The 27091-nt window shown below is 39.7% G+C and overlaps 1 protein-coding gene across 8 annotated transcripts in view; it reads left to right on the forward strand.

Annotated features, from left to right (window-relative positions):
- The window catches only part of prdm16 (PR domain containing 16), a 173015-nt gene that overhangs the window by 90316 nt on the left and 55608 nt on the right, over positions 1-27091 (forward strand). For all 8 annotated transcript variants that reach the window (XM_042003683.1, XM_042003687.1, XM_042003684.1 and 5 more), the window contains exon 3: positions 4691-4741. In XM_042003683.1, the coding sequence (XP_041859617.1) occupies positions 4691-4741 (51 nt within the window). The remainder of the gene's footprint in view (positions 1-4690; positions 4742-27091) is intronic.

Genomic DNA, 27091 nt, shown 5'->3' on the forward strand with positions numbered 1-27091 from the left:
ATGGGGTTAGATAACAATGGGCAATCACTGAATATTTATTAATAATTATGGGGAGCAAGCGAAAATTTCCTATCAGCAATACCCTTAATGTTTGCCTTGGCCAAAGCAACTCAAGTCTTCCACCCATTAAAGTCATCATAAATATATTCTGACCGATGTACGCCCAGCTTCCTGGTATTTAGTGGTGCAAATTTCAGACCTGTTTCCTTGTACTCCTGCTTTAGTCTTCTTACTTCTTTACTTAAGCACTGCAACCTCATTGTTAAGGCATGTTTTTAAGAAGTCATAGTCCTGGTCTTGTTTTGGGTCAGTTGTCAAAGGCTCTATCTCAGGGAAGTCCAGAAATAGCTGCTTTTTACACCCTTTTAAAGGACAAGCCAGAGAAAGACGTAGAGGCACAAGCAGGCACTATCTGACTTGGTGCTAAAAAACAGACTGGATTGTTTCCCTAGTCAAGCAGTCTCTGGCAAGAAATCGTAAAAGGTTTGTTATCAGGGATTTCAAGTGATAGCAAGACTATAGAGAAAACACACTGGAGACGTATTCCCCCTCTTATTTTTCTTCCTTTTTTGGGGTAGTGATGTTGTTTCATTGATTGGAAAGTGTTCCAATCAGATTTGCCAATATCTTCAGAGACAGAGGAGTCAGATCCATTTGTTGAGATCATGTTTGACACGATGGTTACCTCATATTTTAAAGTCTGCAGCAATGAGAAACAGAATCTCCTCTTTAAATTTAAATCTTTCTTTTACTCTATTGCTCTTTGATACAAATTCACTTTCGCTGCAGTTTATTATTCAACATGACCCACAGTGAAAGATCGCTTCCTCTCCCATCTGTATGTCAGAAAGATCAATAACCCATCCAGGACATTGCCACCACAATGAAGTTCTGTCAGTGTGCCAAGGAGCTGCAAAAGTTCCCAATAAATGCTTAGCAAAACTTTCAATTTGTGGCTTTCTTGGTGTGGCTCTTGCAGCCAATGGGTTGTCAGTCAGGGCTCTGGTTCAAAAAGTCCTGAGGTTTGTTTGCTGCTGGTTCTTTTTGGAAACTTGTGGCTTTGTGACATCCACAGCCATCCGTTGGGCCCATGTTGCTGTATTGCCTCACATTATCCAGAGTTGAGCAGAATTGTTTTTGGCAACAGAATGCTAACATTTTCCTACGATGCAAACCTCCAAGTGGGGCCCTCTTCTTCTCCTCACTCCAGTGGATGATGATGAGCAACCTGGAACGTCCTCCTCTACTGTGGTTGCTACGGCTACTTACTCAACCTTCTTATGGTGAACTGTGTGACTGGAAGATTACTGTTTGGTTCATTCTTTCAAGGACTGACTTTAGCTGTGCGTGCAAAAGCACCACATGTGTTTAATGGGCCTTGAGTGAAAACCCCTCTTGGGGCATTTCTGTTGTTTTTTCATATCAAAAAAGCTCTAGAAATAAACTCAGACTGATTTCCCTCTGTCCTGTGTTTTAGGCTTTGACCGATCTTGTAAAAACAGCAAGGCAGTCTGCTCACTGACTCTCTCTACCCATGTTCTGTTTTCTTTTGTCTGCTTGGTCATCATTGCATGTCAATTGGAATGGTGCTAAAGTGGTGTTAAAAAACTTCTGATCTGTCCAATAACAAAATCTGTGCTATGAAACACTAACAATGGTGGGGTTTTCCCTGCCTCCTGCCCAGAATAAAAGCACACACCAAGACATCATGAGACATTCACACATAGACACATATGTAGTATCACATGCCCCAGCACACACCGTTACGTATATTCCTAATGAGGGCCTGGACAGCTCTTGGTGGAAGGATTCTGCAGGTGGCTGCACTTTCATCAAGCCACGACTGAATTTGTTTATGTTTGAGGTCATATGGGCCAGAGAAAGAAGTTTATGTGCCCAGACACACATTTACACACTGTCTAATTACCCTCACTTCAGTGTTTTCTCTTTTCCATAAGACATATTGACATGTCAGCATATTGCAGGCTAGATATGGAACAAATGGACAATTTTACCTTTTTCTGTATAGTGGAAAATCTATCCCTCTCAACATAGGCCAGTCTGTATTTGGACCTGTCTCACCACCCTGAAGGAAAAGTCACTTTGAGATGACGGTGACACGTGCAATAAATCATAGCTCCCTCAGTCAGTGGCTAATCACATTTTCCTTCCCTAATTAATAGCTTATTTATTTGTTTGGTGGGGTTCTGCTGTGAGGTTAGAATATTCTGTGTTTGTGTTCGTCTGGCACGTGAGTCTGTATGTAATAACAGTAAGTCAGTGCCGAAAGAGCATCTCCACCTGCCTTTGCTTAAATGTTATTGTCATTATTGCACATTCCCCAGGAAAAAAAAACTCAGGTTGCCCACCAGTTTTTAAATTGAACTTCCAACAAATGAAACTCATTTGTTCATATTTCAGTTGGCAAACATTATAGTTAGAAATACATTCAATTCAAAGGCAATAAGCTTTATAATTAGTGTATTTCTGACAATGAGTTCAGTGTTTCTAGTCCTAAAACTGGAGCACCCATACAGACCCGACCCCCCACCTAAAGCTGAAACACATTAAGGCATCAGTTAAAACCACTCATGTCTGCTTGCATGTCTTCTAGAGTTTTAGGTTACTCTTGCACAATTTGATACACACACATATTTACACTTGGCATGTAGCTGAGCAGAGCAGGGGAAAAGTCCAGAAATTGTCCTGTAGTTGTTGAGCGCCTGGTAGCATTTTAGATGACCCAGCCAAGCTGTTGGTTTTGTAAACTGTTGCAGCTGGCTTGGTGCATTACAAGAAACGGGAGCCCACCCTCCCCCACACCAACCCCTCTCTCCTAAACACTCTATTTTACTGTCAGTGGTATTCCCCATGTTCATGAGCACATTTTTTACTCACAGAGCAGGCGTATTAACCTAATTTATCTTTCTTTCTAGTAAATTGTCATGAAGAAATCCTTTTAAGCAGTTGAGCAATTATACTGTGCACTCTGCAAAATGAACTAGGATATAAAACACAGAGTAAATTTCAAATCTAAATTAAAATCTATTAATGTCCTTTTTTCCATTTAAACCAGTACAGGGGCAATTTCACATACATACACCCAAGCAAGAGCATTCAGACAGGCCAAGAAATTTAGTTATTGATAAACTAAACTAAATGCAACAAATAACTAACATAAAATGCAGACAGTGAGTCTCTGACACTCTAAAGCAGTCATAGGTCATTTGTTTATTCATCAAGTATTGCATCCATTATAGCTTTGCAAATCAACATGACTAAACTTTCATGAGGTGTTCTGCTTGAACAATGTATATGAACATTTTGAAAACAGGAGAGCTAAAGTGAAAAGAGTTTGACAGATTTGGTAACATGTTGTTTCTTTGTTTGAAACTGTTTTAACGTACAGGATGCATCTGTAAAGCTTTAGATGTACAGTAAATAGATGTAAGTATCTGTGGTGTAATTACAACCATTTGGTGAGGCCTAGAAACACATCCTTTGACAGCTTAATGTAGGAAACTATGGGGTATGGCACATTCATGTGCATGAGGCCCATCTGGTTCACTGTTAAGTAAAGGGAGAAAAGGCTGCTGTCAGTTACTGTGTTTTTAGATAAATATTTTTTTTTCTTTTCTGTGAAAAACTGGACAAACTTACAAACACATTAATCTAGAGACACATGGGAGTATACACAATCTTAAAATCATACACACAATTCATAATCACTTCCTGCGAATTGAGGCTTTGCACGGAAAGGTGCATAAAAGAAGTCCCTGTATGCCAGATTTCAAAGAATAGCCCCACAGTTTCCATGAAAGATTCCACAACAGATAAATGTCTCTTTTCCCAATCATGGCAGACCACATTGGTTGAGGAAATACTAACTTTAATGTGTCAACCCTGATATAAAGGCTGCCAGTCTTGTCACAACGTCCATACAACACACCTACTGTAAAAGGGCAGATGGGGAGGATAGGGCTCAGGAAAAGGAAGGCTCAGACTTGCTCTGTGTCTGTGCTTGGAGAAATTTTATGGGCATAATTTTTACCTAAACTCAGTATGCTGATTCCCCACCCCACCTTAATACGGCTCTGAAAACATCTCTTCTTTGATCCTCAATGGGCTTCAGTAAGGAAGAGAAAGAGACAGGCAGATGAAGAGAGACTCTGGGTTACTGATCTGTGTGAAATACCCTCTCACTGCAGCAGGGCTGCATCATACACCCACTTCCTCTATTTCCTCTGGCAGACACTGGGAGCATTCTACCACCCATCTGCCCCCAGTAAATTTTGCTTGAAGGCTTAATTATACGCACACTCACTGACACACACATGCACACACTTTCAGTGAAATTTCCTGCAACGCTGAAGCGGAGAATTAACGTCAAATGTGGGGCATTCATTCATCTGAATGTATGGAGTGTTATGTTAGCTTCTGGTTGTGTTTTTGTGACCCCGCAGTCCATTATTATGTCCCTCTGGTCATATTTGTAGCCCAAAGGGTGTGTGTGTGATGAACTGTAGACACCCTGTGCTCTTGTCATCAAGCAGTGACGGTCACAACACAAGACTGAGGCCCTTTAATGAGTCATTAAAGACGTTTAGATTTTTTAGATAATGATTTGATTTTGGTGCCATAAAGCATTTTAGAAATATTTATTTATGGTTTTGTTTTTGTGATCCCTCAGCAGATGATGAATGACCATGAAGATGACTCTCCTGACAGCTGCATCAAAAAGGTAGGATATCTTTATACTACTTCACAAACCCTTTCTTCACAGCTGCCACATTGTTCTTTTACATCACAGATATGTCTACCTGTGTGGGTAAAACTATTTTCTTCATGTAAACAGACATACTTAAGCACCAAATTGCTCATCTGACTAAGATTTTGATTTACTTTAAATGTAAACCCTGCATTGCCTTTGCCTTTACTGATGGAATAGACAGTTTTGTTTAGTTTTAACCAGCAGCAGAGTCTTTGTGTGGTCAGGCTTAAAGGAATATGTAAACATTTTTATGTTCAATCTAGTAGCAAGGTTTGCAGTAACTACTAAGCCTAAGAGAGACAACAAACAATGATCTGCAATCTAGGAAGCCCTCTCTTCCCTCACACTGTGACAGACACGACTCATTGACCAGTCACTGACCACTTTATGAGGTGATAAATTTATTGAAGAGGCTGGGCAGTTTGTTTTTACGGCCAGTGTCACCAGGTCAAGACAAAACGGCAAGAGAGTTCATGTCCATCTAATGGTCCATGAAAGAACAATGGCTGCTGGAGAGGGAACACTGAGAACAGCCGAAGCCATCCAGGCACAGCCCCAGCTCAAAGTCAGTGAGGGCTGAAGGTGGGGGGATCACAACGGTTAGAAATAGAGTGATCAAATTTGATCAAAAAGGAGCAATAAAATCTGGCTTTATGGTTTGATACCAGAACCAGCCAACCCACCTGTTATGATGTACTTTTTATAAATATATTTATTGAATCTGTTTGGCAGTAATCACAGTATTCATCACCATTCAAGAATTTAAACACTTTTCAAGATAGTGCTTTTTAAAGTTTTGTCTAATCTTGCTTGACAGGTGGTTGAAACAGGACTACTTACTGTATTTGTACGAGACAGCCTTCTTTAGTACAAGCAGTGTGAAACATTACAACATGGCTGAACTATAAAGAAGCCTTGTGGGCAAACTTACCAAAGGGTATTACACATATAATCCCTCTTGGAGTAATTTACAGTTATGAACAGTCTTGCTTTTAGAAAAACAAAATCATATAAATTTGCTCATTTGCATTTAAGGGTCAAAGGTCTTGTTGCTGCACCTTCCATAAACAGGCAGACCAGCATGTAAATCACTGACTTCTTGGTTGATCTGAAATCCTACATTAGTCAATGAGCTTATTTTAAGAGCTGACCGCAAGTGGTTTGGGCTGTTCTGAGTTCCCCACATGTTCGTACAATGTGGAAAAACCTACTTGGTTTTATAAACTACCTAACCACCTTCCACATGAGACGCATGCACATTCTCTTTCTCTTTCTCACACACATATACGCACAATCTTGCACACTTACAAGTGCTTTTAGTTGCTGTGTGTACACACACAACCTGAGTGTGACTGGTTTATACAGATGACAAAACACAGATGTACATTATGCATACCTGTTCTACATAAAATCTTTACACACACACAGAAACAAACTGGCTACATCTCATTATGCGGAGTGTGAGTTGTGGTGGGCCCTCGTCGGGCGGTTGCAGACCACATGCCTGTTATGAATATGAATGAAATTATGCATGAGCCATTCCTTATGACATGACTCATTCATCCACATGCAGTCATACAAAAACACAGGCAAGGGCATGCACACACACAAAAACACTGGCTTCTCCTCCCTCCATCATTTCATTACCATCACTACACTTGATTAAGGCACAATGTTAATTGAGCTGTAGCTTTTAAATAAACTGGCTCAGTGTTACCACATCCTAACCACTCTTATTTGTTGCTCTGCTTTACAGTAAAGGGATCTGTTGTTATGCTTTTATATGCACATATGTATATGTGTGTGTGTGTGTATATATATATATATATATATATATATACATGTATATATAGTTACATGATGTATATGTTGCATAAGTTATATTTTAATGTTGAGAGAAATATCTAACAATAAAGAATTAAAGATTCATTTCCATCTGGCAGCTACTGCAGGAAATTGGAAGGAGTGTATATATGGATGGATGAGATGACTAGAGGATTCAGTGTGGCTTCTTTTATTGGGTCATGTTAGTAGTATAGTAATTTATTTTTATAATAAAATATGTTTTATAACACATTGCAGAAGATTATATAAGAAAAACAAGTGATATTTCAGATTTATTAGGTTCTCCTTTTTTAATATTTATTTGAATGACAACATAAAGGTTTTTGCACAAGTCCTTTCTTTTGTTTAATCTAACAGCAACTAAAGAGGTATGCTCCTGTAAAAGTCACAAACACAACAAACGTTTAAACTGTCCCCAGATGAACACACAGGGTGCATGATTTGTTTTTAGGAAGAATGCTGCATGCAGTATTGCTTTGTTAAATGAATGAAATCCAGTGCTTTATATGTTATCCTGCTCAAAGGATATCTTTGAGGTGCTGTGGTTAAGTATGTTTTTTAACAGCACCTAATCCATAAAGGAAAAAGATGGGGAAAAAAAGACAAAAAATACTTTACTGTTTTTTGTTCTTATCTGCAGTTGGTTTACAGACTCTTCTCTGTTGGCACACAGAAAAGAGGTGGTTGCAGAGTGAGCCCAATTAAAGATAATGATTTATAAAGCTTAAAAAACCTATGTTAAACATATCACACCAGCTTAAGATGTTGAAAAGTTATAATTTTAAACTACTTCATTCTCCTTCTGATGGGTTTTATACCATTAAACACAAATACAAAAAGCATTCCAATATTGTTAGGTTAGGTATAAATGGTCTCAGACAAATATTTTTGTGGTGTTCACTTTCACTTTATCTAGGAAATTTGTTTCGGATATCTGAATAAAACTGAAAAACATTCATGTAAAAGTGCACAATGCCAGAGTGACTGAATGTCACTGCTTTCACAGATTTATAAAGGCAGCAATGGTATCTATGCCATGTCTGTAAAGGGCATTGCTGTGTCAGTCTGACAGGAGTGTAAAAGCAAATAGGAGGCACTGTTAGAGTCAGGGATAAGGAAGGGGATAAAATGGAAGCAAAGATATTATTGTAGCTTCTCCAGCCTCTTTACTGAGAGCTGCTCAGAGCTGCCCCTGAACTATATGTGTGTGTGCACATGTATGTGTGTTTGCATGTGTGAAGTTTAAAAACCTGAGTTCATATCCTGTGCTTTCTGAGCCATATTGGCTTACACACATGCAACACAAAATCTCACGCATCTTCACACTACACACACACCGAAAATAAAAAGACCTGTTATCTGAATCTCCTCTGCTTACTTCCTCCATCTTCTTTTACTTATTTCATCCCTCCCTGTTTCCCAGCAGACAGGATGGTGTTGTTGTAGCTATAGATTGCTATCTGTGGCTATTAGTGATAGGATCAGGGATTGTTTGATTTCGTCTGGTCTGGCCATACAAAACAGGACTATCTGTCTGTTTAGCTGTCTAGGCCCTGCTTATGTATATTCTCCTTCACACACAGAACATCCACTTAAGTCTATATGTGTGTTTGTATTTGTGTGTGTGTGTAGAAGTTAATACGGTATCGGAGGACTTGAGTTACCTTTTGGATTTCTTGGATTTAAGCGTTGTAGCTAGATACATGGCTGAGAAAAAGAAGAGTCTTGCTCTGTGGGTTTGTGTATGTGTGTGTGTTTGTCTGTGTGTGTTAATCCTCATCTTCAGAGGAGCGCTGCTGTCCATGCCAATGTGTGTAAACACTCCAGCAGATCAGATGGCAGATAATGACTTCCAGATAGACACCCTCCATTCAACCAGCAGAGAAAATCAATGAGCACTGATTGCTTTTTTCCCAAGACGATCATCTCTCCCCTGAAAGCTGCTATCTATCTATCTCCTTCTATCTCTGCTTCTCTCTCAATTCCTCTGTCTCTCTTCAAGGCCCATTCATTCACCTCTCAATACTACTGAGACTGAATCAATTCATGCTGCTTTTCACTGGGGATTTGCTGTGAAAAGATACAGGAATATCTCTTTAAGACGATCAAGTCCTCTTACTCTGTTTGTTGCTCTCCTCCTCTTTGATTTGTCTGACTGAAGGTGAGCATGTGTTCTTTTTCTCCAATGCATTTGTTGTAGTGATGCATGCCATTAGGCACCTCTCTATAACCTCAAGCACTTGAATGTGATCAACTGCATCATGATGCAAAATTTGCAGCAAATCCGTACAGTAGATGTGACAATACTTGTAAATGGGGATATGACAGGGGTTGATAAGTAACCTATAAATAGGTTTTTCCCAGTTCATGTTGAAGACTGGGAAGCCAAATGGGGGTCAGCTGCAGTCATGAATCTATGGGTGTGTGCACAGGCATATAGTACCCCCCCCCCCCAAATCAAGTCGAGGAATGAGTCTCTAAATACACATGCTAAATGGCCCTAAATGTATGAGGGCTATTATGTGGACAGAGGGAGCTTCACCAGTCACAGAAGTGATCCAGTGCTCCAGGCCATGGTTTACCCTCTGCCAACAGCATCACCCTCCCCCTTCATACCCCTTCTTAAATAGGCTCATGATTGATTGATAATTATGATAATTTGTATGAAATGATTATCTGGATATTATAATCACTGCCACCCCAGTGTGCCACGGGGGCAAGTCATTTTTCATAACGCTGTGTGTCACAAATACCCGCTGGTTACAGGGGTGTCTCTCTCCATTTGTGTGTCATACATGTACACACACACACACACACACAAACATGGTCACAAATATACAAACCTGACAGACCTGATGTGTTTTACAAGAACATCTCTATCATGTTTGATTTCTTTGTTAGTATGTCACACTGTAGATACTGTAACTGCATGGACTGATTGTAGATTTAGTACTTTAAAAAAGATTGGCTTCACTGATCTGTTTAGTTCTTTATCAACCTAGATTTTAAAAGATTTAGTAACTGCTGCTCCTCAGTTTTAAGCTTTTGTAACATTGCTGTGATTTATAATTTTTTTTAACCTGCTTAAAAAAAACTGCTTTGCAGGTGAAAGGTTCCTGTTGAGCCAAAAGTCTTCTGGAAAGTTTTTCGTCTACCTGTTCAGTGTTCTGGACATTTGTAGAAAGATAGATAGATAAAGAATATTAACTTCACATTATATTAAGATAGAAAGCAAAAACATGTGATCAGGAAGTACCGAAAAATCTTCTTGTCATTCTCAGGAAGTGCGCAAACATACTGCAGCTCCAATCATCCTGTCTTCTCTGCCATCTATAGAAAAGTAGGGGGAGAAAAGTGTATGTGTGTGAAGGAGAGAGGGGGGGTAGGAATAATATTTGTGGTTTTTGCTCTGCCCTGAGATGACTTAATGATGATATGGGTCTCTTTTTCTTATGTTTCAACGGGCTCTGAGTGACATGTTTTCATTGTGGTGGTGCAGACCATGACTTGCTTATAGGTCAAAGTTCACAACTACATCTAAGTATTGCTACAACTACAGCACAGATTTGCTGCAATCATGATGCAGATGATCACCTTAAAATTCATGAAGTTAAGGATGGGGGGGGGGGTCAGAGGAGACACTGAGGTTCCACAATGTATCTGTGTGATGTTGAAGAATCGAGTGTGGTCCAAGGCTAATTTAAAACTTTGTAACTTGCTGCTTTGGACATGATGGATGGATGTCACTAACAAAAATATCTAAACTTGTCAAAGCATTTTCATATTTTTTCTGCTAACATATTTTGTTACACATACTCAAAATATGCACACAGCAAACAGTATATTTCACTTTGGTCTTATGACAAACATCCACACAGCTCCAATGTTCCAACTGAAGTATCATATTGAGCAACTCATTGCTTCTGTATCGACTTTCCACCAGTGCTGCTGCTGGAGAAGACTGAGAATTGTTTACATTTATCCGATGCAAAATTCAGACCTAAAGAAATGAAGAGTCTAATATTGAAAATGGATATTTTTGTTGAAGTTTTCATTTAATTTTTCTGTGTTACATTAGAAAATTAATACATCCTGACCTTGTTAGCCAATGGCATTGAATCATGGTAGGTCACATGGTTCAAACAAAGTAAGGGCTGTTGGAGAGGAGGTGGGGAGTAGGAGGAGAGGTGAAGACAGAAAGAAATGGTCTTTCTCTTTCTCCATCTGTCTTGTCTGTGGGAACTGTCCCAACTATGGTTACTGCAGAATGCTGTCATTATGTCTTGTGAGGAGCTTTCAGTCAAAGGCCTCCCCTGTGTGTAGCAGTGCTCATGCATTTGTGTGTGTTCATGCTCTCTTGAGTGCCACTTTTAACTTGCAATGGCACTCGAAACTCGTGTGCGCGTCCAGCATATGTGTGTGTGGGCCTCGGCTGACGCATCTCCGTTGTTATCGTCGATCAAAAGCCAACGTCACGGCGGAGTGAAGCGCTGGGAGAGGAATTCAAGTGGGAACGAAAAGAAAGAAAGAGTGAAACAGATAGAAAGAGACAGAGCGAGGGGGTTGAGGAGAAGCACGAGGTGATCAGAGGCACTTTCACATCAGCTGGCTCCATGACCCCATCCCTCTTTCACTCTATCCTTCTTTCTTTCCTTCTGCCTTTCACTCCTTCTATCTTCTCTCATTCACTCTTGCAGTCTTTGTCTCTTCATAATCTCTCTCTCAGTGGTCATTCCCACCACATTCTCTGGGGTCACCCAACAAAAGAAGGAGGTCAATAGTCTGACAGTTGAGGGGGCTGTCATATGAGGTTCCTCACACATATGCACACACACATTTACTTCCACACATTTGTTTTGGACTATCTATGTGAGAACATTTCTATTGTTTCCAAATTATTTTTTTCGTAATTACGCTTCTAAAAAATCTGACTTCCTCTTGAAACACCTCAACTTTTGTGTTTATTTGCGCAGCAACACCCTCTGTATCACCTACATCATCATACTTTTTTTTTTTTTTTTTTTTTTTTTGGAGGGGAGGGGTGGTGATTGATTTCCCTATCAATCAAATCCATTGAAAAGTCACACAAACAGTAGCATAAAGAGATCATGACATGGCGACTTTAAAGATCTGCAGTCAGTAGTGCACAAAATTCACCTTTTCAACACTTCAGCACTACTGGAATGAATTACAGCAGCCAAAGATTGAGTGCTCCTTTACTTCCTTCCCTGAACTTAATCGTGATGCAGCCTCTGACATCTTCTTTAGACCACTAGAAAAAAAGAAAAAAAAAAAGGAAAGAAAGTTCTTTAGATAATTTCTTAAACTGTTTAATAATAATAAAAAAAAAACATTACTATGAAACAACAGTCACTTGACATTTCATAGCTTCGTCTGTCATTGCTGAAATAGCCACATATTTGAGAATTACGTTAATCTTTCTGTGTTTTTAAGGACATTTGCTGCTCTCATGCTTCCAAATGAACCCCAAAACACTGATGTAAACACACATACACACACATACACACATAGACACACGCTATGTCTTGTCTGTCAAGAAAGCTGCAAGTTCATTAAGGCAGAGAGTGAACACAGAGGCCGGCTGGTCAAGCATCGGCAATAATAACATGATAATCCACGTAACGTTGCCACAGAGATGTAGACTGCAAGTGGGAGGGTGAGAGTTGTGTGGTCCTGTGCCTTAAAAATATTTTAACGTGTCAGAAGAGGGAGATAAAGGTTCTTTTGCCCATGAGAACAGCCAGGAGAATTTGATACTTTACATGACAGGATGGGAAGTGTGTGTGTGTGTGTGTGTGTGTTTGTGAAATGTCTTTTCACACAATAGACTGCAGGCACACAAGTAAATTTTAGTGTTCCGGTTGTTTAAATCTTAACAGTTTGTGCCACTCAGAGTATTTCACAGGTTGTTAGGCTTTTATGTTTTATATCATGTAACTTTCTTCAGTTTTGTTATGCTATTATGTGAGAAGTGGTGAGGTATTCATGCAACACAATGTCCATGGATAGACAAATAATTGAGTTAAAGTAAAAGAGCATGTCAGTAAAGATGGAAACACTCAGAGGGCAAGAGACAGCCGGAGGCAGGGGGATGAGGGGGGGGCACGACAGGGAGGAATGCCAAAATGCCCAAGAGAGGCAAGAACTGCCAACCCGGTCACAGACACAGCCCGTCTGGGGAAGAGAGACAGAGAGTGGGGGAAAGAGGCTGGCCCCGTCAACACAAGGTCATGTGAAAAAAGATCCCTCTCTCTATAGCCACTCACCATCCATCCATCCATCCATCCATCCATCCATCCATCCATCCATCCACCCATCCATCCATCCATCCATCCATCCATCCCTGTGTCCACACATCATTTTACCTTTACTTTAATATTTTGGAAATAGAAAAAACATTTGAAAAATTACTTAGAAAAAAAGATGGAAAGGAGAGGAGCAAAAGAAGTTGGGGTGAAGGATGAGGAGATGGCAGAGACAGTGGGAGTGTGTCTGTGTATAACAGGTCTTAGGGGAGCTTTTAGCCATAGAGTGGTAAGTGAAGCATGCCGTGTGTTGAGACTGCTCTGGTAAACTGCCTTCATTTTGCGAACGAGTCTCTGTGTGTGTTTGATCAGTCCCAGTTTGGCTAGAAAATGAACTGTTTTGTTTGTCTTTTTAAAATTTGTCAGCTAATTTTAGTGAAGCCAAAAATATTTGGAATCACAGAGAGAAAAAAAAAGTGCTCAGTCTATCAATGACCTCCATGTGGTCCTCTTCAAGATCCCATAGCAACAGCTATTATTTAACCAAAAAAATATGTTTATCATTTATGAACATCAAACGGGGATCCAAATAACAAGCAAGTATTGTAATGACAAGAGGATGAAAACAATATTTACTACATTTAAAACAACATTTAAATTAAAAAAAAAAAAAAAAAAAAAAAACCTACATAGTTGTAATTTTCTTGTGAAAATAAAACTGGAAGTCACAAATTTACATAAATATGGCACAAAACATAGACACTTTTTTTACTTTAAGATATGTATTTTCCACCAAATGTCATATAAAATTGATAGCTAACTGAATAAGAACATATGCTGAAGGGGTTTTAAGAGTTCTGCAGCTTTTAGCTCATTGTTTACCAACTAACAATGTGACTGGTGAAGGAAGTCAATGCTTTCTATATTATTTTTGACAGATGAAATTAGTATTAAGCTGAATTGCTAAAATCATATTTCATTGCATGTGTTTGTTTTTCTAGCCTCAATTTTAATAATTTAATAGCATCTTTTAATACCACAGATCTTTTTTTTATATATACATTTTTGGCTTCTATAATATTTGAACAGGCAACCATGAACAGCTTGTAATGCATTGAGTGGAATATTTACTGAAGCTGTCTCAGAAGTCTTGACTAAGAACAGACTAAACGGCAGCAAGAACAATTAAGTGTTGGCTTTTGTATTTAGTTTTTTTTTTCAACTGTATTTCATAGTATCTCTACCAGTTGCTGCAAATTTGGATAGTCTCCCCTGAAACATATTCTGAGATCCAGGGTTTCTGTCCACTCTACCCGTAGTTTATGCTTTATCCTCACTTCCTTCCCTTTCTCCCTCCTTTCATCCCTCAATCCTTCCTTCCAATCTCAGCTGAACAGTATGGTCTTTGACTGAGTCTTAATCTTCATTACAGGGCATTAGTCCACTGGGGAGGCCCTGTCTCGTCTCCCCGCAGCGCAGCCTGGCACTGTCCCACAAGGGACGTCCTGCCACGGCACAGCACAGACACCCTGCCAACCCCTCTTGCCTCCCACCGGCTTCACCTTGGTCGCCCCTTCGCTCAAATGAACTGTTAAATAAACGGCAGGCCTTAATCCACATGAAGTAGTCGGGGGGGTGGAGGTGGTGGAGGAGATGCCGAGGCCGGTCAGGAGAAACAATAGAGTCGGCCCTGGACGCCTCCATTTAAAGCAACCATCAATCATACTCACCATGAGATTTCACTTTCTTTCTTTCTTTTTTTCTTTCGTTTTTTTTTTGATGATTTTATCATAAAAGACTGAATCTCAGGGACTCAGAATGATGATAATCCCAGGCATGTGGCTCAGTACTCATATGCGGTCTGTGAGCATGGCCTAGTGTTTGATAAAATATATGTTTGTGAGTGTGAGTCTTGTCTTAAGAAGAAAATGTCCCACAAGCTATTCCAGTAGCTTCTCTTTTAAACATTTGATTTTTCACTGTCACGTAGATCCTTGTACAATTTCATGTTCATAACCTTTGCACAAGTGGAAGGACACATACAGTTTTAAAAAAACAGAAAAAAGATACTTGCACAGACATAGTGCATCACCTCTTTGCATTGCTTGCTAACAAGGACAGTTGACTCGCTGTGAATCAGATAATTAAAGAGGATGGCTAATTGAGTAAACAAGCATCGGGGCCGTCACCCCTAATTAAGTGATTACAAGAAAGAGCACACTCAGCCAGCACAGTGCTAATTAACGTGTACATAAGCTCACACACAGACACGCACGAGGACATGGAGAATTATCTGTTAGAGAAACAATGATTAGAAAGAGTGGGGGATCCCTGGAGAGGCCTGCAATAAGAGGGGATCAAACACACACACAGCATCATCCCAAGAGAGGGGTTTTCTGTTCTATGTCTTTGTGCTAATTCATTCTGGATAATCCTTTTATTCAGCTAACAGCACAGAAACTGATGGAAAGTTTGCAGTAGTCTCGGAGCGTGACCAACACACTGCTGATATGAACCCTTATAGACAACGTTTGGGTTGTGAAATGCCCTTTTTCTTTCTTTTTTTTTCACTGAATTATTATTGAGATTATTGTCTGGAAAAATTCAATAGCTTAATGTAATAATCCAATCAAAGCTGTGTATATATTTATTTATTTTGTCGTGCTTGTGTGGTCTGGTATCCTAAACCCCATTTTGTTTTTTCACACTCCAAGGTACGCTGGGAGTCAACCCCATCATGCTCTTCAGCTGTGACATTTCAGATCAAGATGCTCATATATGAGGGTATTATCACAGAGAGTGTTACCTTAGGGAGAATTATCCAGAACATTAACCAGGAAGTCAAAATGATTATTTTGCCCCAACTCTCCTTGGGGAATATAACATGAATATGATGTGATTTATTCCTATCTAAAATATATCTAGTCAAATATTTATGTGGATATTAATGGCTTTGCTCAGTGAAAAGAGATTCAATCATGAAATTGCTAAAGGTCGGCCTGTGATTGAAACTGTACCACATTCAGAATCAGTTCTTTGAGTCTAAAAATCTGATTTAATTCCACACGAACAGAGATTATTGGATGTTTATATAACTCATTTTATATCAGCTGTTTTTTTTTTTTTCTTAATGCACCAGGTCAGATGTAATATTTTCCTGAGTGTACTGGATTTTAACCGCAAAGCACAAAAGCTGATCAGCTTGGCTTAAAATCCACTTTTAATGGGGTGAAAGAGGAGAAAAAAAACATGCATTAATTAAGAAACGCTCCGGGGATGAAGTCTAATTATTTTTGGAGCAGAAAAGATTTTCCATGTTGGTCAGGATAACTGTGGTGCAGTGTTATCTGCTAACACCGAGCCCAGTCTCTACTCCCCTACCAGCACCATTGTGAAGCTGATTTAAGATCCCCAGCTAATGGGCATACCTGCCTGACAAACATGACTTCTTAGCAGGTGACTCCTGTCAAATATGTCTGAAATAACAGGTAAATGAATTAGCAATAAAATGGACTTAGGGTTAACAGGCAGGGGTGCCCATTATTACAGCTCCTAATCACTAAAGAGATGCCATTCACTTTCTTTAAGAAGGCAGCATTTTTCACCGCTTGCTGGCCACCGGCCCCCTCAGAGCCACAACACTCTTCTAATGGAAGGCTCTCTGCTTGAGCTCCAACCTCCCGAAAGCCCCCAACCATTTCTTTCTCTCACTCTCTTTTCTCTCCTCCACCCACACCCCCTCCCCCTTTCTCTCCTGTAAGATTATCAGTTTTGATTACCGTCGGCAACAGGCTCTTACCAGCGGTCGGAAGCTGCGTCTCACAGACCTGAAAGGCCCTCAGCAGGTTGCAAGAAGCTTTTGAAATTATGGGGCTGGGCTCAGAGGGAGAGTGCTCTGCGCACTGGTTTGCAGCCATTTAATCAACCTGACTTTTGATAGTCAAATAATGGCTAATTACAGTAGCACCTGCCCACAGGGTTAAAGGGTGGAACAGATTTAATGAGAGAAAGGGACAGAGAGAAAGAGACAAGGAAATGAAAGAGAAAGCTAGAGAATGTGTGCCATTATCCTCATGTCTTTCTGATTGGGTGCAGTGAATCAGTAAACCCTGGGATGCTCTTGTGTGCCACAACCTCTTCCTCACAATTAGGAGTTATTTTTCTCATATAGGGCACATGATTGATGAGGGTGGCATGATGCAAGGTGAGAAGAAAGTGAGGCTAAGAGAAGTAAGATTGACTGTGATTAATGATTTTTATTTGTGTAGCTATGGAAAATCATTATAATGTTGAAGGATAATTATCTGAACTACTTTTTATTTTGAGTGCTGTTGTAAGTGCTGCATTTCAGAAAAGCAAACATTCTCTGGAAACTGGAAAAAAAACAAGCTATACACCTCTCATAGTAAGAGTCACAAACCAAGAATTTGATTTACATTAAAATAGTAAATAAACGAACAGAATTAACATTTAATTGATAGCTACCTAAAGCTGCTCCCTTGTCTTTGTGTCTCAATTTGTTAGTCCATCTTTGTCTCATTCTCTGTGTCTCCAGGGAGGCAGTTAGAGAGATAATGAGGGAAGAAGGATGGGGCTATTAAGGGGACAATTTAATAGATCACACACCGTATCGTCATGCTAAAACAAGATGTGCTTGATAGGGCACACCCAAACACTCGGCACACACACAGTTCAGGCCACAGATCAAAGCATATTAAAAGTGACCTATGTGTCAGTGCATTGATCTAAGACCAGGTGGCACCCATACATGCAGGCTGAGCTGCTTGTTTGCCTTCCACCCCCTCCTTCTATCTTTCTTTCTTTCGTTCTTGCCCTCCCTCTCTCTTCCGCCTTTCTTGTGACCAGCGACAACTTAGTCCCGGCACTCTATTGTTCAGGCACAAAGGCTATGTAAAGACACGTCAGCGATTACAAAGCTGCAATGGCACAGCTCAATTACTCAAAGGTTGCTTTGTACCACGCTGGGATACATGTGTTTGTAGGTGAGTGTGCGCGAGCAGAAGTCTGCGTACTTGCAGTGAGTGTGTAGCCCCTGTGAGATATTAACCGGGCTGTGGCTGTGTCAGCAGCGCCGCACTGTGTTTTTAGTCTTTCATGTTCCATTTATTTGACCCCTGACCCTCAAATACACAGCAGTCTCACTTCAGCTCCCCCTTCATGCACACCTCTGCACCTTTTCCACACAAACACAGGCACACATGTGCAAACATCCACACCCCCATGCACACATCTTCACGTACAACAAAGTAATCCATCCCCTCTTTCTGACCCGCTCTTTTTTTGAGCTATTACAAACCATATTTGCCCCATCCAATCAGTTTGATTAATCATGCGCCAGACCACAGCGTGCAATCAGATGACCAGAGCATTGTACCCCTCTCCACACATAAACACACCCACACACAGACATGAGGAAACACACTGGTGCTTGTGGGGAGGTATTTCCCCATAGACGTCCTCAGTGTGACAGCACCATAAACTGGCCATTTATCAAAGTGTCCCCCCCAGTGCACGCACATAAAAAGGCACTCTCACACACACACACACACACCCACACACACACACACACACACACACACACACACACACACACACACACACACACACACACACAAAACACAAACAGATTAGCGAAATAGTCTTAGGTCATTGTCTTAGTTGTGGAAAAAAAAAAAAAAAAAAACTAAAACTTGGCAATACTAAATTGTCATCTGTTTATCCAGCTTGCCATCTTCTAGATCTTTCCTTCACCAGACTGTAAAATTGAAGATGAGTTATCATTTATCGGGACTGACTATTATTCTCACTATTATTACCACTTCCAGTACTACTATTAGTTTGAAGTCATTTTTGATGATTACATAGGACAGTTAATGATTTTTCTCCATTATTTTTTTCATGTGTGAAGATTTCAAGTTTCCCTCTTTTTTATCGTATAATGTATGGATACACCTATGCAGGATTTGATTGGCTTCAGAAGAACAATTTCAATTGAAATTAGTTTTGAAGCGAGTTTGATACTGCTCTGATTTTGAGTAGTCACATTAACTACTGTGTGTGTGTGTGTGTTTGTCTGTGTCTGTAAATGTGTTGTCCTTTAATATCCACATAATTCTGTGGTTTGAGTAAAACAGAGCCCCTGCCTCTCTTTATGGCTTATGGGTCAATAACAATAATAAAAGAGATATTCATTGACATGTGGGGGGTCTCTCGCTCTGCTATATCACCTGAAGATTTAAAAGCCTTTTTCCTCTTCCATGCAATTTGTATATCTCTCTCACTCTTTCAGACCATTCAGACAAATTGGTGGCAAAAAGCTCTGGATTCTATTGATCTCTATACTCAGGAATACAGACTTTTGTTCGCAAGATTTTTATGGATTTTTTTTTTTTTTTTTTTTTTTTTGTAGTTGAGTCTTTAGTCAATAGTCAAGCACATAGCTCTATTCCACTATTAAAAAACAAAGAAAAAAAAACTGTGTAGTAGATTAATGTCTCTTCACAGTTCCAGCTTCTCTCCAGGACAGCTAAACAAGCCATGCAGGCAGGTTAACAGCAGCTCACTGAAGCCTATTTTATTGCTGGCCTATGTTCCAGAGGGCACGGAGTGTCAGTAATCAGGATATGGGGGTTATCCTGGCTGACCTATGTATTGAGCCTGCTATTGCAGCCATTTCCAGTCTCAACATATGGTAACAGGACCGATGTTCAGTGGGAAGTTATGAGAACAGTTTGGACTGCTGCCCTTAAACAATGAGATAGGCCAAGAAGAAGCTGGCTGCCAAACCCGGCATTGAATGTTTGAGCAAATGTTGGTGGATATATTGAAGAGTCACAGTCAACATAATAAAAATGCTTTTTTTAAATATGTGCAAAGATCTCAAGGTGCTGAAAATGACACAGAATCTTAAGAAGCATTTTTAAGAAGTTATTTCTTTTGCAGAAAGGTGTTGAAAACTTTCACAAAGCAGACTGATACATTGCTTAAACACACTGCTGTCGTTTTTTAAAGATGTGATCATCACAAATAAAGGGCTGAATTTCAGAAATTGATATCTCTAAATCTGGACAATTGAAATAGAAATTAATCTATTACTTTAGACCACAAGTTATAGAAAATGTTTCTTTTTCTTACTTCTCACACTCAACCTTTTGACATGTAATATATTGTGTATTTCCACTAGTAATGTAGCCCTTGACCTTAGAGCCACTGTTAGAGTTCCTCAAAATGTCTATCAGTGTCAAGAAAGTCAAGACAGCTGCAGAGGAAGAGAAAAGAGATGGCAGCTGATTGTTTTCCAAAGGAATTAGCTTGGCCTGACCCTCTTGAGCCCAGCCATCTTTTGAATGGCTGACACTTTATTTGTTTTGTCCCAATAACAACAGAATCTCCCAAGCACCACTGCGCCTGCTTACCCTGGTATTGTCACAAATAACTACACTCACTTTTCCTCTCCTTGTCTCTGTGACGTGGAAAATAAAGCCCCAGGCTTTTTACACAATCACAGGAGGCAATGCTGCGGTATGTGTGTGCTGTGATAAGACAGGCCGATGGGACACAGATATGAGAAGGGCAGTGGTGGTCACGCTCTCATACTCAGAGCAACACAGACCCAGCTAGTGCCCAGCAGACTCAGGGGATATCAGAGGAAAGATGAATATTGAAATGATTACTCAGCCAAGATATTTACTATTAATATTTGTATTTGTGATCATATCAGTGAAGGCTTAGATGAACAGTTTGTGTGTGCTTTCTGTGTTGTTGCGGTAGCACTACTGGAACACATGCTTGCACACATTACTGTGTGCAAGCGCCCCCTATTGCTTATTTCCTCACAGCAGAATGCATGTGAAACTTAACACATGAGAATGTAAAGGCAGATACACACGGGCTTACCTAGATGCATGTAGTAGCAGTCATGTTGTTGTAGCTGTATCACAGATTATGCATTGATCAGATCAAGCACAGTGCATAATCTTTGCCAAAATAGCATCTTTCTGTTCAGTGAAATAAAGGTGCTTAGCTTGCGTGATTTCATTATAGCTCCCCACATAATTTCCCTCTTTTTCAAAGTGCGCATACAAACACACACATATTTCTCACCCATCAATCCTGGCATGACCCCGTTTCAAATTCATTAACAAGGCTTCAGAACTTGCAGACACAGCAATCACCCCAAGCTAAATAAATTCCTGTGCCAAAGGATAGAGAGAGCCTGTGTATTTGTGTGTGTGTATGTGTGTGCTTGCGTGTGTGTAAATTATAGCAGTGCTGTGTCGTCCACTGCAGAGTGGAGTGAGGAATCTGTTTGGACAACTGCTGAATGTTTTGGTTCCCCCACGGTGCCTTGGAAAGCCATGCAGCCGCTGTATCTTTTACAAATTAGCCCGTGTTGTCCACCAAGCACTTTCTCTTATCCCCGGCCTAAGCCCTGTCTGCCCACCGCAGGACAATCCTGGGTGTGTTTCGGGAAGGTGGAGTTTCTAGAACGGTGCAAAGGAGAGAAAAAGATAGACAATGAGCATGACTATGTCTAAAAGTTTTCATGCGTTAATAAAGAACATGTTTTAAGAACATGACAACTTCAGTAAAATGCCACTCAATTAAAAAAGTGTATTAGCTTATATTTGATGACAAGTTTAAGACATGTGATCAGATATTGTCCAGTAACAATGCTCAAGCAGTACATTCTAGCTACATCATTGATATTTTTTATTTTGCATAAAAACAAATGAAGATGGAATGAGAGTTTTTCACTGTGCAGGACAGATAATGATTAAGACAGACCTTGTTAGAAACACAGCACCATAAATGTGGCTATACAGTGCTGAGGCTCAACTCAGTGTGTGAAGTTCTTTCCATCTGCTGTCACTTGTAAATGTCCATCTGTGTCTGGTTAGCAGCACTGCTAAAGGCTACAGTAGGCTGAGGTGAGAGATATTTGATGGAGAAGGTCAAAGCTAGTCATGTGACGAGTGGAGCTGCTACACAAAGAGATGTTTTTACTACTGATTTATGATGTAAAAGCATTTGAGCTGGGGAAACGGTGCAAGAGAATCCATGTGTAAGTTAAACCGTCTGTTAGATGGTGGTGTGCAGAAAAGGTAAGACTGTATGTGTAAATGTCTCTCTCCCAAAAAAGTGCTGATTGCAGAGCTTAATTTTTGTTAAGTGATATCAAAAACGGGCAAGAAGCCGGGTCTCATTTATTGCCTGATTTCTGAAATAACACTGAGAGTTTTTAACAAACGCACCAAAGCGCTGATTTTCTGAGCTGAGATAAAACCAGTATTTGTGTGAATGTACCTCACTTGCACTTGTTTTTTTTAATGAATGTCTCCTCTAGTCATGATGTAGCATGTCATATACTATTAGGTGGTCCAGAGTTGAAGAGGAAATCCTCTAGGCCGAGTTGAGTCGCTGCTCAACAGTTTGACCATTGTTCACTGTCTTAGCACCCCCCCTCTAAAAAAGGGTTAGGGTTGGGTGAAGAACCCATCAGGCAGCCTCTCCTTTAAACTCACAGCATGCCACAGTGGGAGAAAGAAGTAGAGAGGTGTGAGTGTGTGTGCTTAGGAGAGACACGCAACAAAGATTTCTGCATTTATTTGAAACCAAAATGTTAAGTGTCTTAACATGCCACTAATAGAGCCTGTAAAAAAAATCCCAACAGTACAGGAGTCACAATTTGAAAACAGCTACTGTGTCTATATTACTGCTCAAGTCATCCCACTTAAACGTGACCTTGAAGTTGTGTACATTTTGATTCACAACAGTGCAAGAAATGCTTAGATTTTATACTTAAGAGTCAATACCATGGTGTAAAAGTACTTAGAACCAAGGTAACATAAAAATGCAAAGTTGCTTCAATTACAATGATAATGATTGATACATTCATGTGCTGCTGATAGAGGTTATTTAATTAACCATAAAGATGAAAATAAGCCCTTTTTTCTTATGCCAAATAATGAATCACTAAAAATATTATGAATCATGAGTGTGTGCATGCATAAAGTCATTCCCCTATATGAATTCATCCCTTCCTAACATGTAAAGTAAAAGTGAAGACTGGAAATAATAGATCAACTGTGAACATTGTCAAAATTTGTGATATTTGGCTGGTATCAACCCAGCTATGAACAGGATTCTGTTGCAATGTTTATAGATGAGCCTTCCTAACTAACTCAAGCTTGTCTGTAATTGTAACCAGCAGTTACATGAAAATAACATAAACCAGAAGGAGAATTCTGTCTGGTCTATTCATTCACTTTATTTTAAAGGGTCCTGATGAGCGGTTGTCAGCTACCCTCTTTGCCAGCACACAGGCGATGTTTTGATGGCTGTTACCATGGAAATTAAGAATATTTGTGGTACATGTTGTTGCCCTTAAAAACTTCCACTCCACCAGTTTAAGATATTAAAAAGTGTTACAAGCTTGGATTTATGCTGTTTTTAACCCAAATTAAATAATACTTACATAAGGTCTTATTTTTGCAACTAATTCCACTGAGTAAATCCAGTACAAAGAGAAAACGTAACAAGCTTATAACCAGGTGAGAAATAAAGGAAAGACCTTTTCAGGGGCCTCACTGGGTCACTGAATGACCAGCGAACATCTCATTGACCCTGGGTTGTCAATTAATGCATACACACACATGCACACACACACTCACCTCAAGACTGATAAAAAGTCTGTCTTTGCAGGACAAACACATGCATACACATGCACACATACTTAGAGCTAGACACCCGAGGGGGAATGTTCTCTCACGGCGGCGGTGCTTGTAATTGAATCAAGCCAAAACCGAACTCTGCTCACCCCCTCCCACCAACACCCCCTCTTTTGGTTCCTTGCCTGCCCTCACCCCAGCCTTAAAAAGGTAAGCCTTGTGGCTGATGGGAAGCAGATGTGGACTGAGCCCTGAACGGTAAAGGTGCAGAGTCAGACCCCCACATTCACCCCTAGCCAAGAATATATCTTCATTGAAGAGAATAAGGGTGTCCACTTACATCTGCTACAGCACATCAAATCACACTCATCTGTGTGCAAAGTAAAGGGGTTAACGATAATGTCTTGTGTGTGTGTGTGTGTGTGTGTGTGTGTGGACCCCTGGGATGTGACTGACACCCATCCCTATCACTATACCCTGACAGCTCTATAAGTCTGGCTCCAATATCCCCCCACTGTTTCTGCAGACACACCATCCCACATGATCACCCACTGCATAGTTATCGTTGTTAGTGTGCATGTGTATGTCACAACTTACACTTAAGCAGTGAGACTTAAGCAGTGTTGCAAAAATAAGACAAGCAACCACAGACTTTACGACAAAAGCAGGAAGTTGAGACCTGCACAACGTTTTTGTTTTTAAATCGACAAAGAAACTGGTTGATTTTACAAAAAAACCAAAAAAACAATTTTCTAATCTATTCTAGTTCAAATGTAACCAGTGTCGAGCACAATTCACATAAACAAGAAGCATGATCAAAGAATCTAAAAATAACGTCTGGCTTAGTTCAAATATTTTTTTCATGTTGAAGAGGGAGAGAGACAGAGAGAGAGAGAACTAATAAAAGGACTACCCCAATGTACAGTCTTTGCCACAAATAAAAAAGAACCCTCTGTGCACCACAACATCAACCATAAGCTGGTTACCAGCAAAACTTTGTCCTAATTATTTTTATTTTTTTACCAGGCATTTTCTATTTTAAACCACCATACCATACATATGCAATTATGGTCTAACACACTATATGTTAGGTTTAAATCTGGATTTTCTGTTCAAAACCAAAACCTTACAGAGCAGTAATTCTCTCCAGCTGTGGCGTTAAACTCATGGAAGGTGGCAGGCATCTACTACTACTGACATAGTTTTTGATATTTCTATTCTGTGTTTTTCAGCGCTGTCTATATTAGTGTTTCATCATCAGATGGAAAATACAAGGAAACAATTCTTGTTGTAAATATTGTTTTTAAGATGATTTTTTTTTTTCATTCTACACAAATAACTTTACAATACAGTTCAACCCGTAATTTAATTAGAAATTCATTGTTCTGTTCACTGATTTTTTCCTGGTGCTTTCTTAAAGTGTTTCATGTACAAATGCAATTTGGTCAGATTTAGTAATTGTGTAATTATGAAATATCTCTCCATGTTATTTTGTATCTGCTTATTAAGTTTTTTTAGTTTTTACTTTTGAAAAGCCTCTTAATAGGTATTTTGTTTGAACTGGTAGCTCGCAGGCATCATACGTGAAGCTATATATCGTGCGTGAAACTGATTAGATTCCAGATTTTTCCATTTTTTTCTTCTGTGAATGCTGTTCATGTTTGTGGAGTTAGCCACTAAAAGCTACAAAAGCAGATGAAAAAAGAATTTGCCTATGATTTGACACCTCGATATCCAGGAGCAACAGCCCATTCTTCTCAACTTCCAATGTGATCAGCAGATGTGCAGATAGTAGTTAACAGATACAGGTGCAAAGACTTGTGAGTCATTTCCACAGTCATTGTTTAATTGCATACAAAGTATTTAAAATGTAATAAAATGCTTAATAGTTATAATATCTGAGATTGTAACGATAAATGTTTCCCTCATTTTTGCTGCCTCCAATTTTTTTTTTTTTTCTGAAATGCAACCAAAATCAACTACAAGGGGAACTTAACCTACAGTTTGTGAATATTAACATGCAAATAATATGTTTATAGAGATTAATATTTGTCACATAAATTAAGAAAACAGGTTGATAGATATTTTTTTCTGTTTTGTGGCTATTCCTCTGTGGCATTTAAAGATTTTCCTGAATCTGTTAATAGAGCACTGCTTCATCAGTCCTAATCCTGCCTGTATCATTTGATTAGCTTGTTTGATTTCCAGACTTGGGAGACAGCCTTGATGAGTAAAGCATCAGGCTTACTTGAACCACTGAAAAACAAGGAGGAAATCTAAAGGGCTTAAGTGGTCTTTATGAAGGCTCATTGCTATTGAGAAAAAAAAAAAAATACGTCAGAATTTCCTAAATCCTTTTTCATCAGATTGAAAACAACCTTGTTATTCAAAACATTTCAAAGGCTCACTCTTAGCTAAAAAAAAAGAGCATCCTCAGTTGGTCAGACACAAACCTGATGACAGAAAAGACCTGAAGATAAAATACAGATGAAGCAACAGATGAAAAGTCAAGATACTAGACAAGCATGAGACAGACGGGGAGGGAAATCACAGACTGAGCCAAAAAAGGAAAGAATGAGAGCCAAAAACAAGGAAGGAAGGAAACGAGGAGATGCAGAGGCAGCGCAAGAGGAGACGTCCCCAGAGAGAGATGGGTAGCGTGAGTTAGCAAGTGAGTAGCCCAATGACAGACAGACTGCACCGGAGATGAGTGGGGAAATTCCCTCTGTGCACACATTCAATAAAATCACCCAGCTGCACAGTGTGTGTGTGTGTGTGTGTCTGTATTCATGTGTGTTTCTCAGTGTGTGCACATAGTGTAATTGAGACAGTCAGACGGGTGTATTCAGTTTATACAGTGTATTCTACCCTGAGTACTCCCTGTGTATATTATGTCATCCAAAAGCACTTATACAGACCTTCTGCTGGGACACACACACACACACATATGTGGAGGCCTTGATATATTCAGAGTCATAGTCCTCCCACCCTGTCAGATGGCCAGGAGAGCATCTAGCTTGGATTTACTTTGGCTGGGGTTTCCTGTCTGATTTTTTTTCCTAATATCGCTCTGGATCTGATGGCCTTTACACATGAGATTAGAAAGCCTCAAACACTTGTACTCTATCATTCTCTCCTACTCCCCTAAGAGCTTAGATATCTGAGGATGTATTATGTCAAGCTCATCAGAATGTACATCGGTACACTAGACCAAACACATTCAAGCTTTACTTTTCTCACAGCTGACAGTTTCTTTAGTTAGAATGTGCAGAAAAGCCTTCAACATAAAGAGGAAGATCACATAAAAATGTGGGGCAAGCTGTCATCAAGGAATATTTTGGTGCTTATATTTTGGTTTTTCTAATTCAAGACTGTCCTCCCAAAATAAGCACATAAAAATCCTAAATGTTCCATCGCCCATACAGCATAGAGATAGAGCTTTCTCACAAGTGGTCTCAAATTTGGGCCTAGGACCTGGACTTATCCAAACTTACTCTATTATTCTCATACAGACCTTG

This window comes from Melanotaenia boesemani, chromosome 13 (genome assembly GCF_017639745.1).
Source record: "Melanotaenia boesemani isolate fMelBoe1 chromosome 13, fMelBoe1.pri, whole genome shotgun sequence".
In the NCBI taxonomy this organism is placed as follows: Eukaryota; Metazoa; Chordata; class Actinopteri; order Atheriniformes; family Melanotaeniidae; genus Melanotaenia; species Melanotaenia boesemani.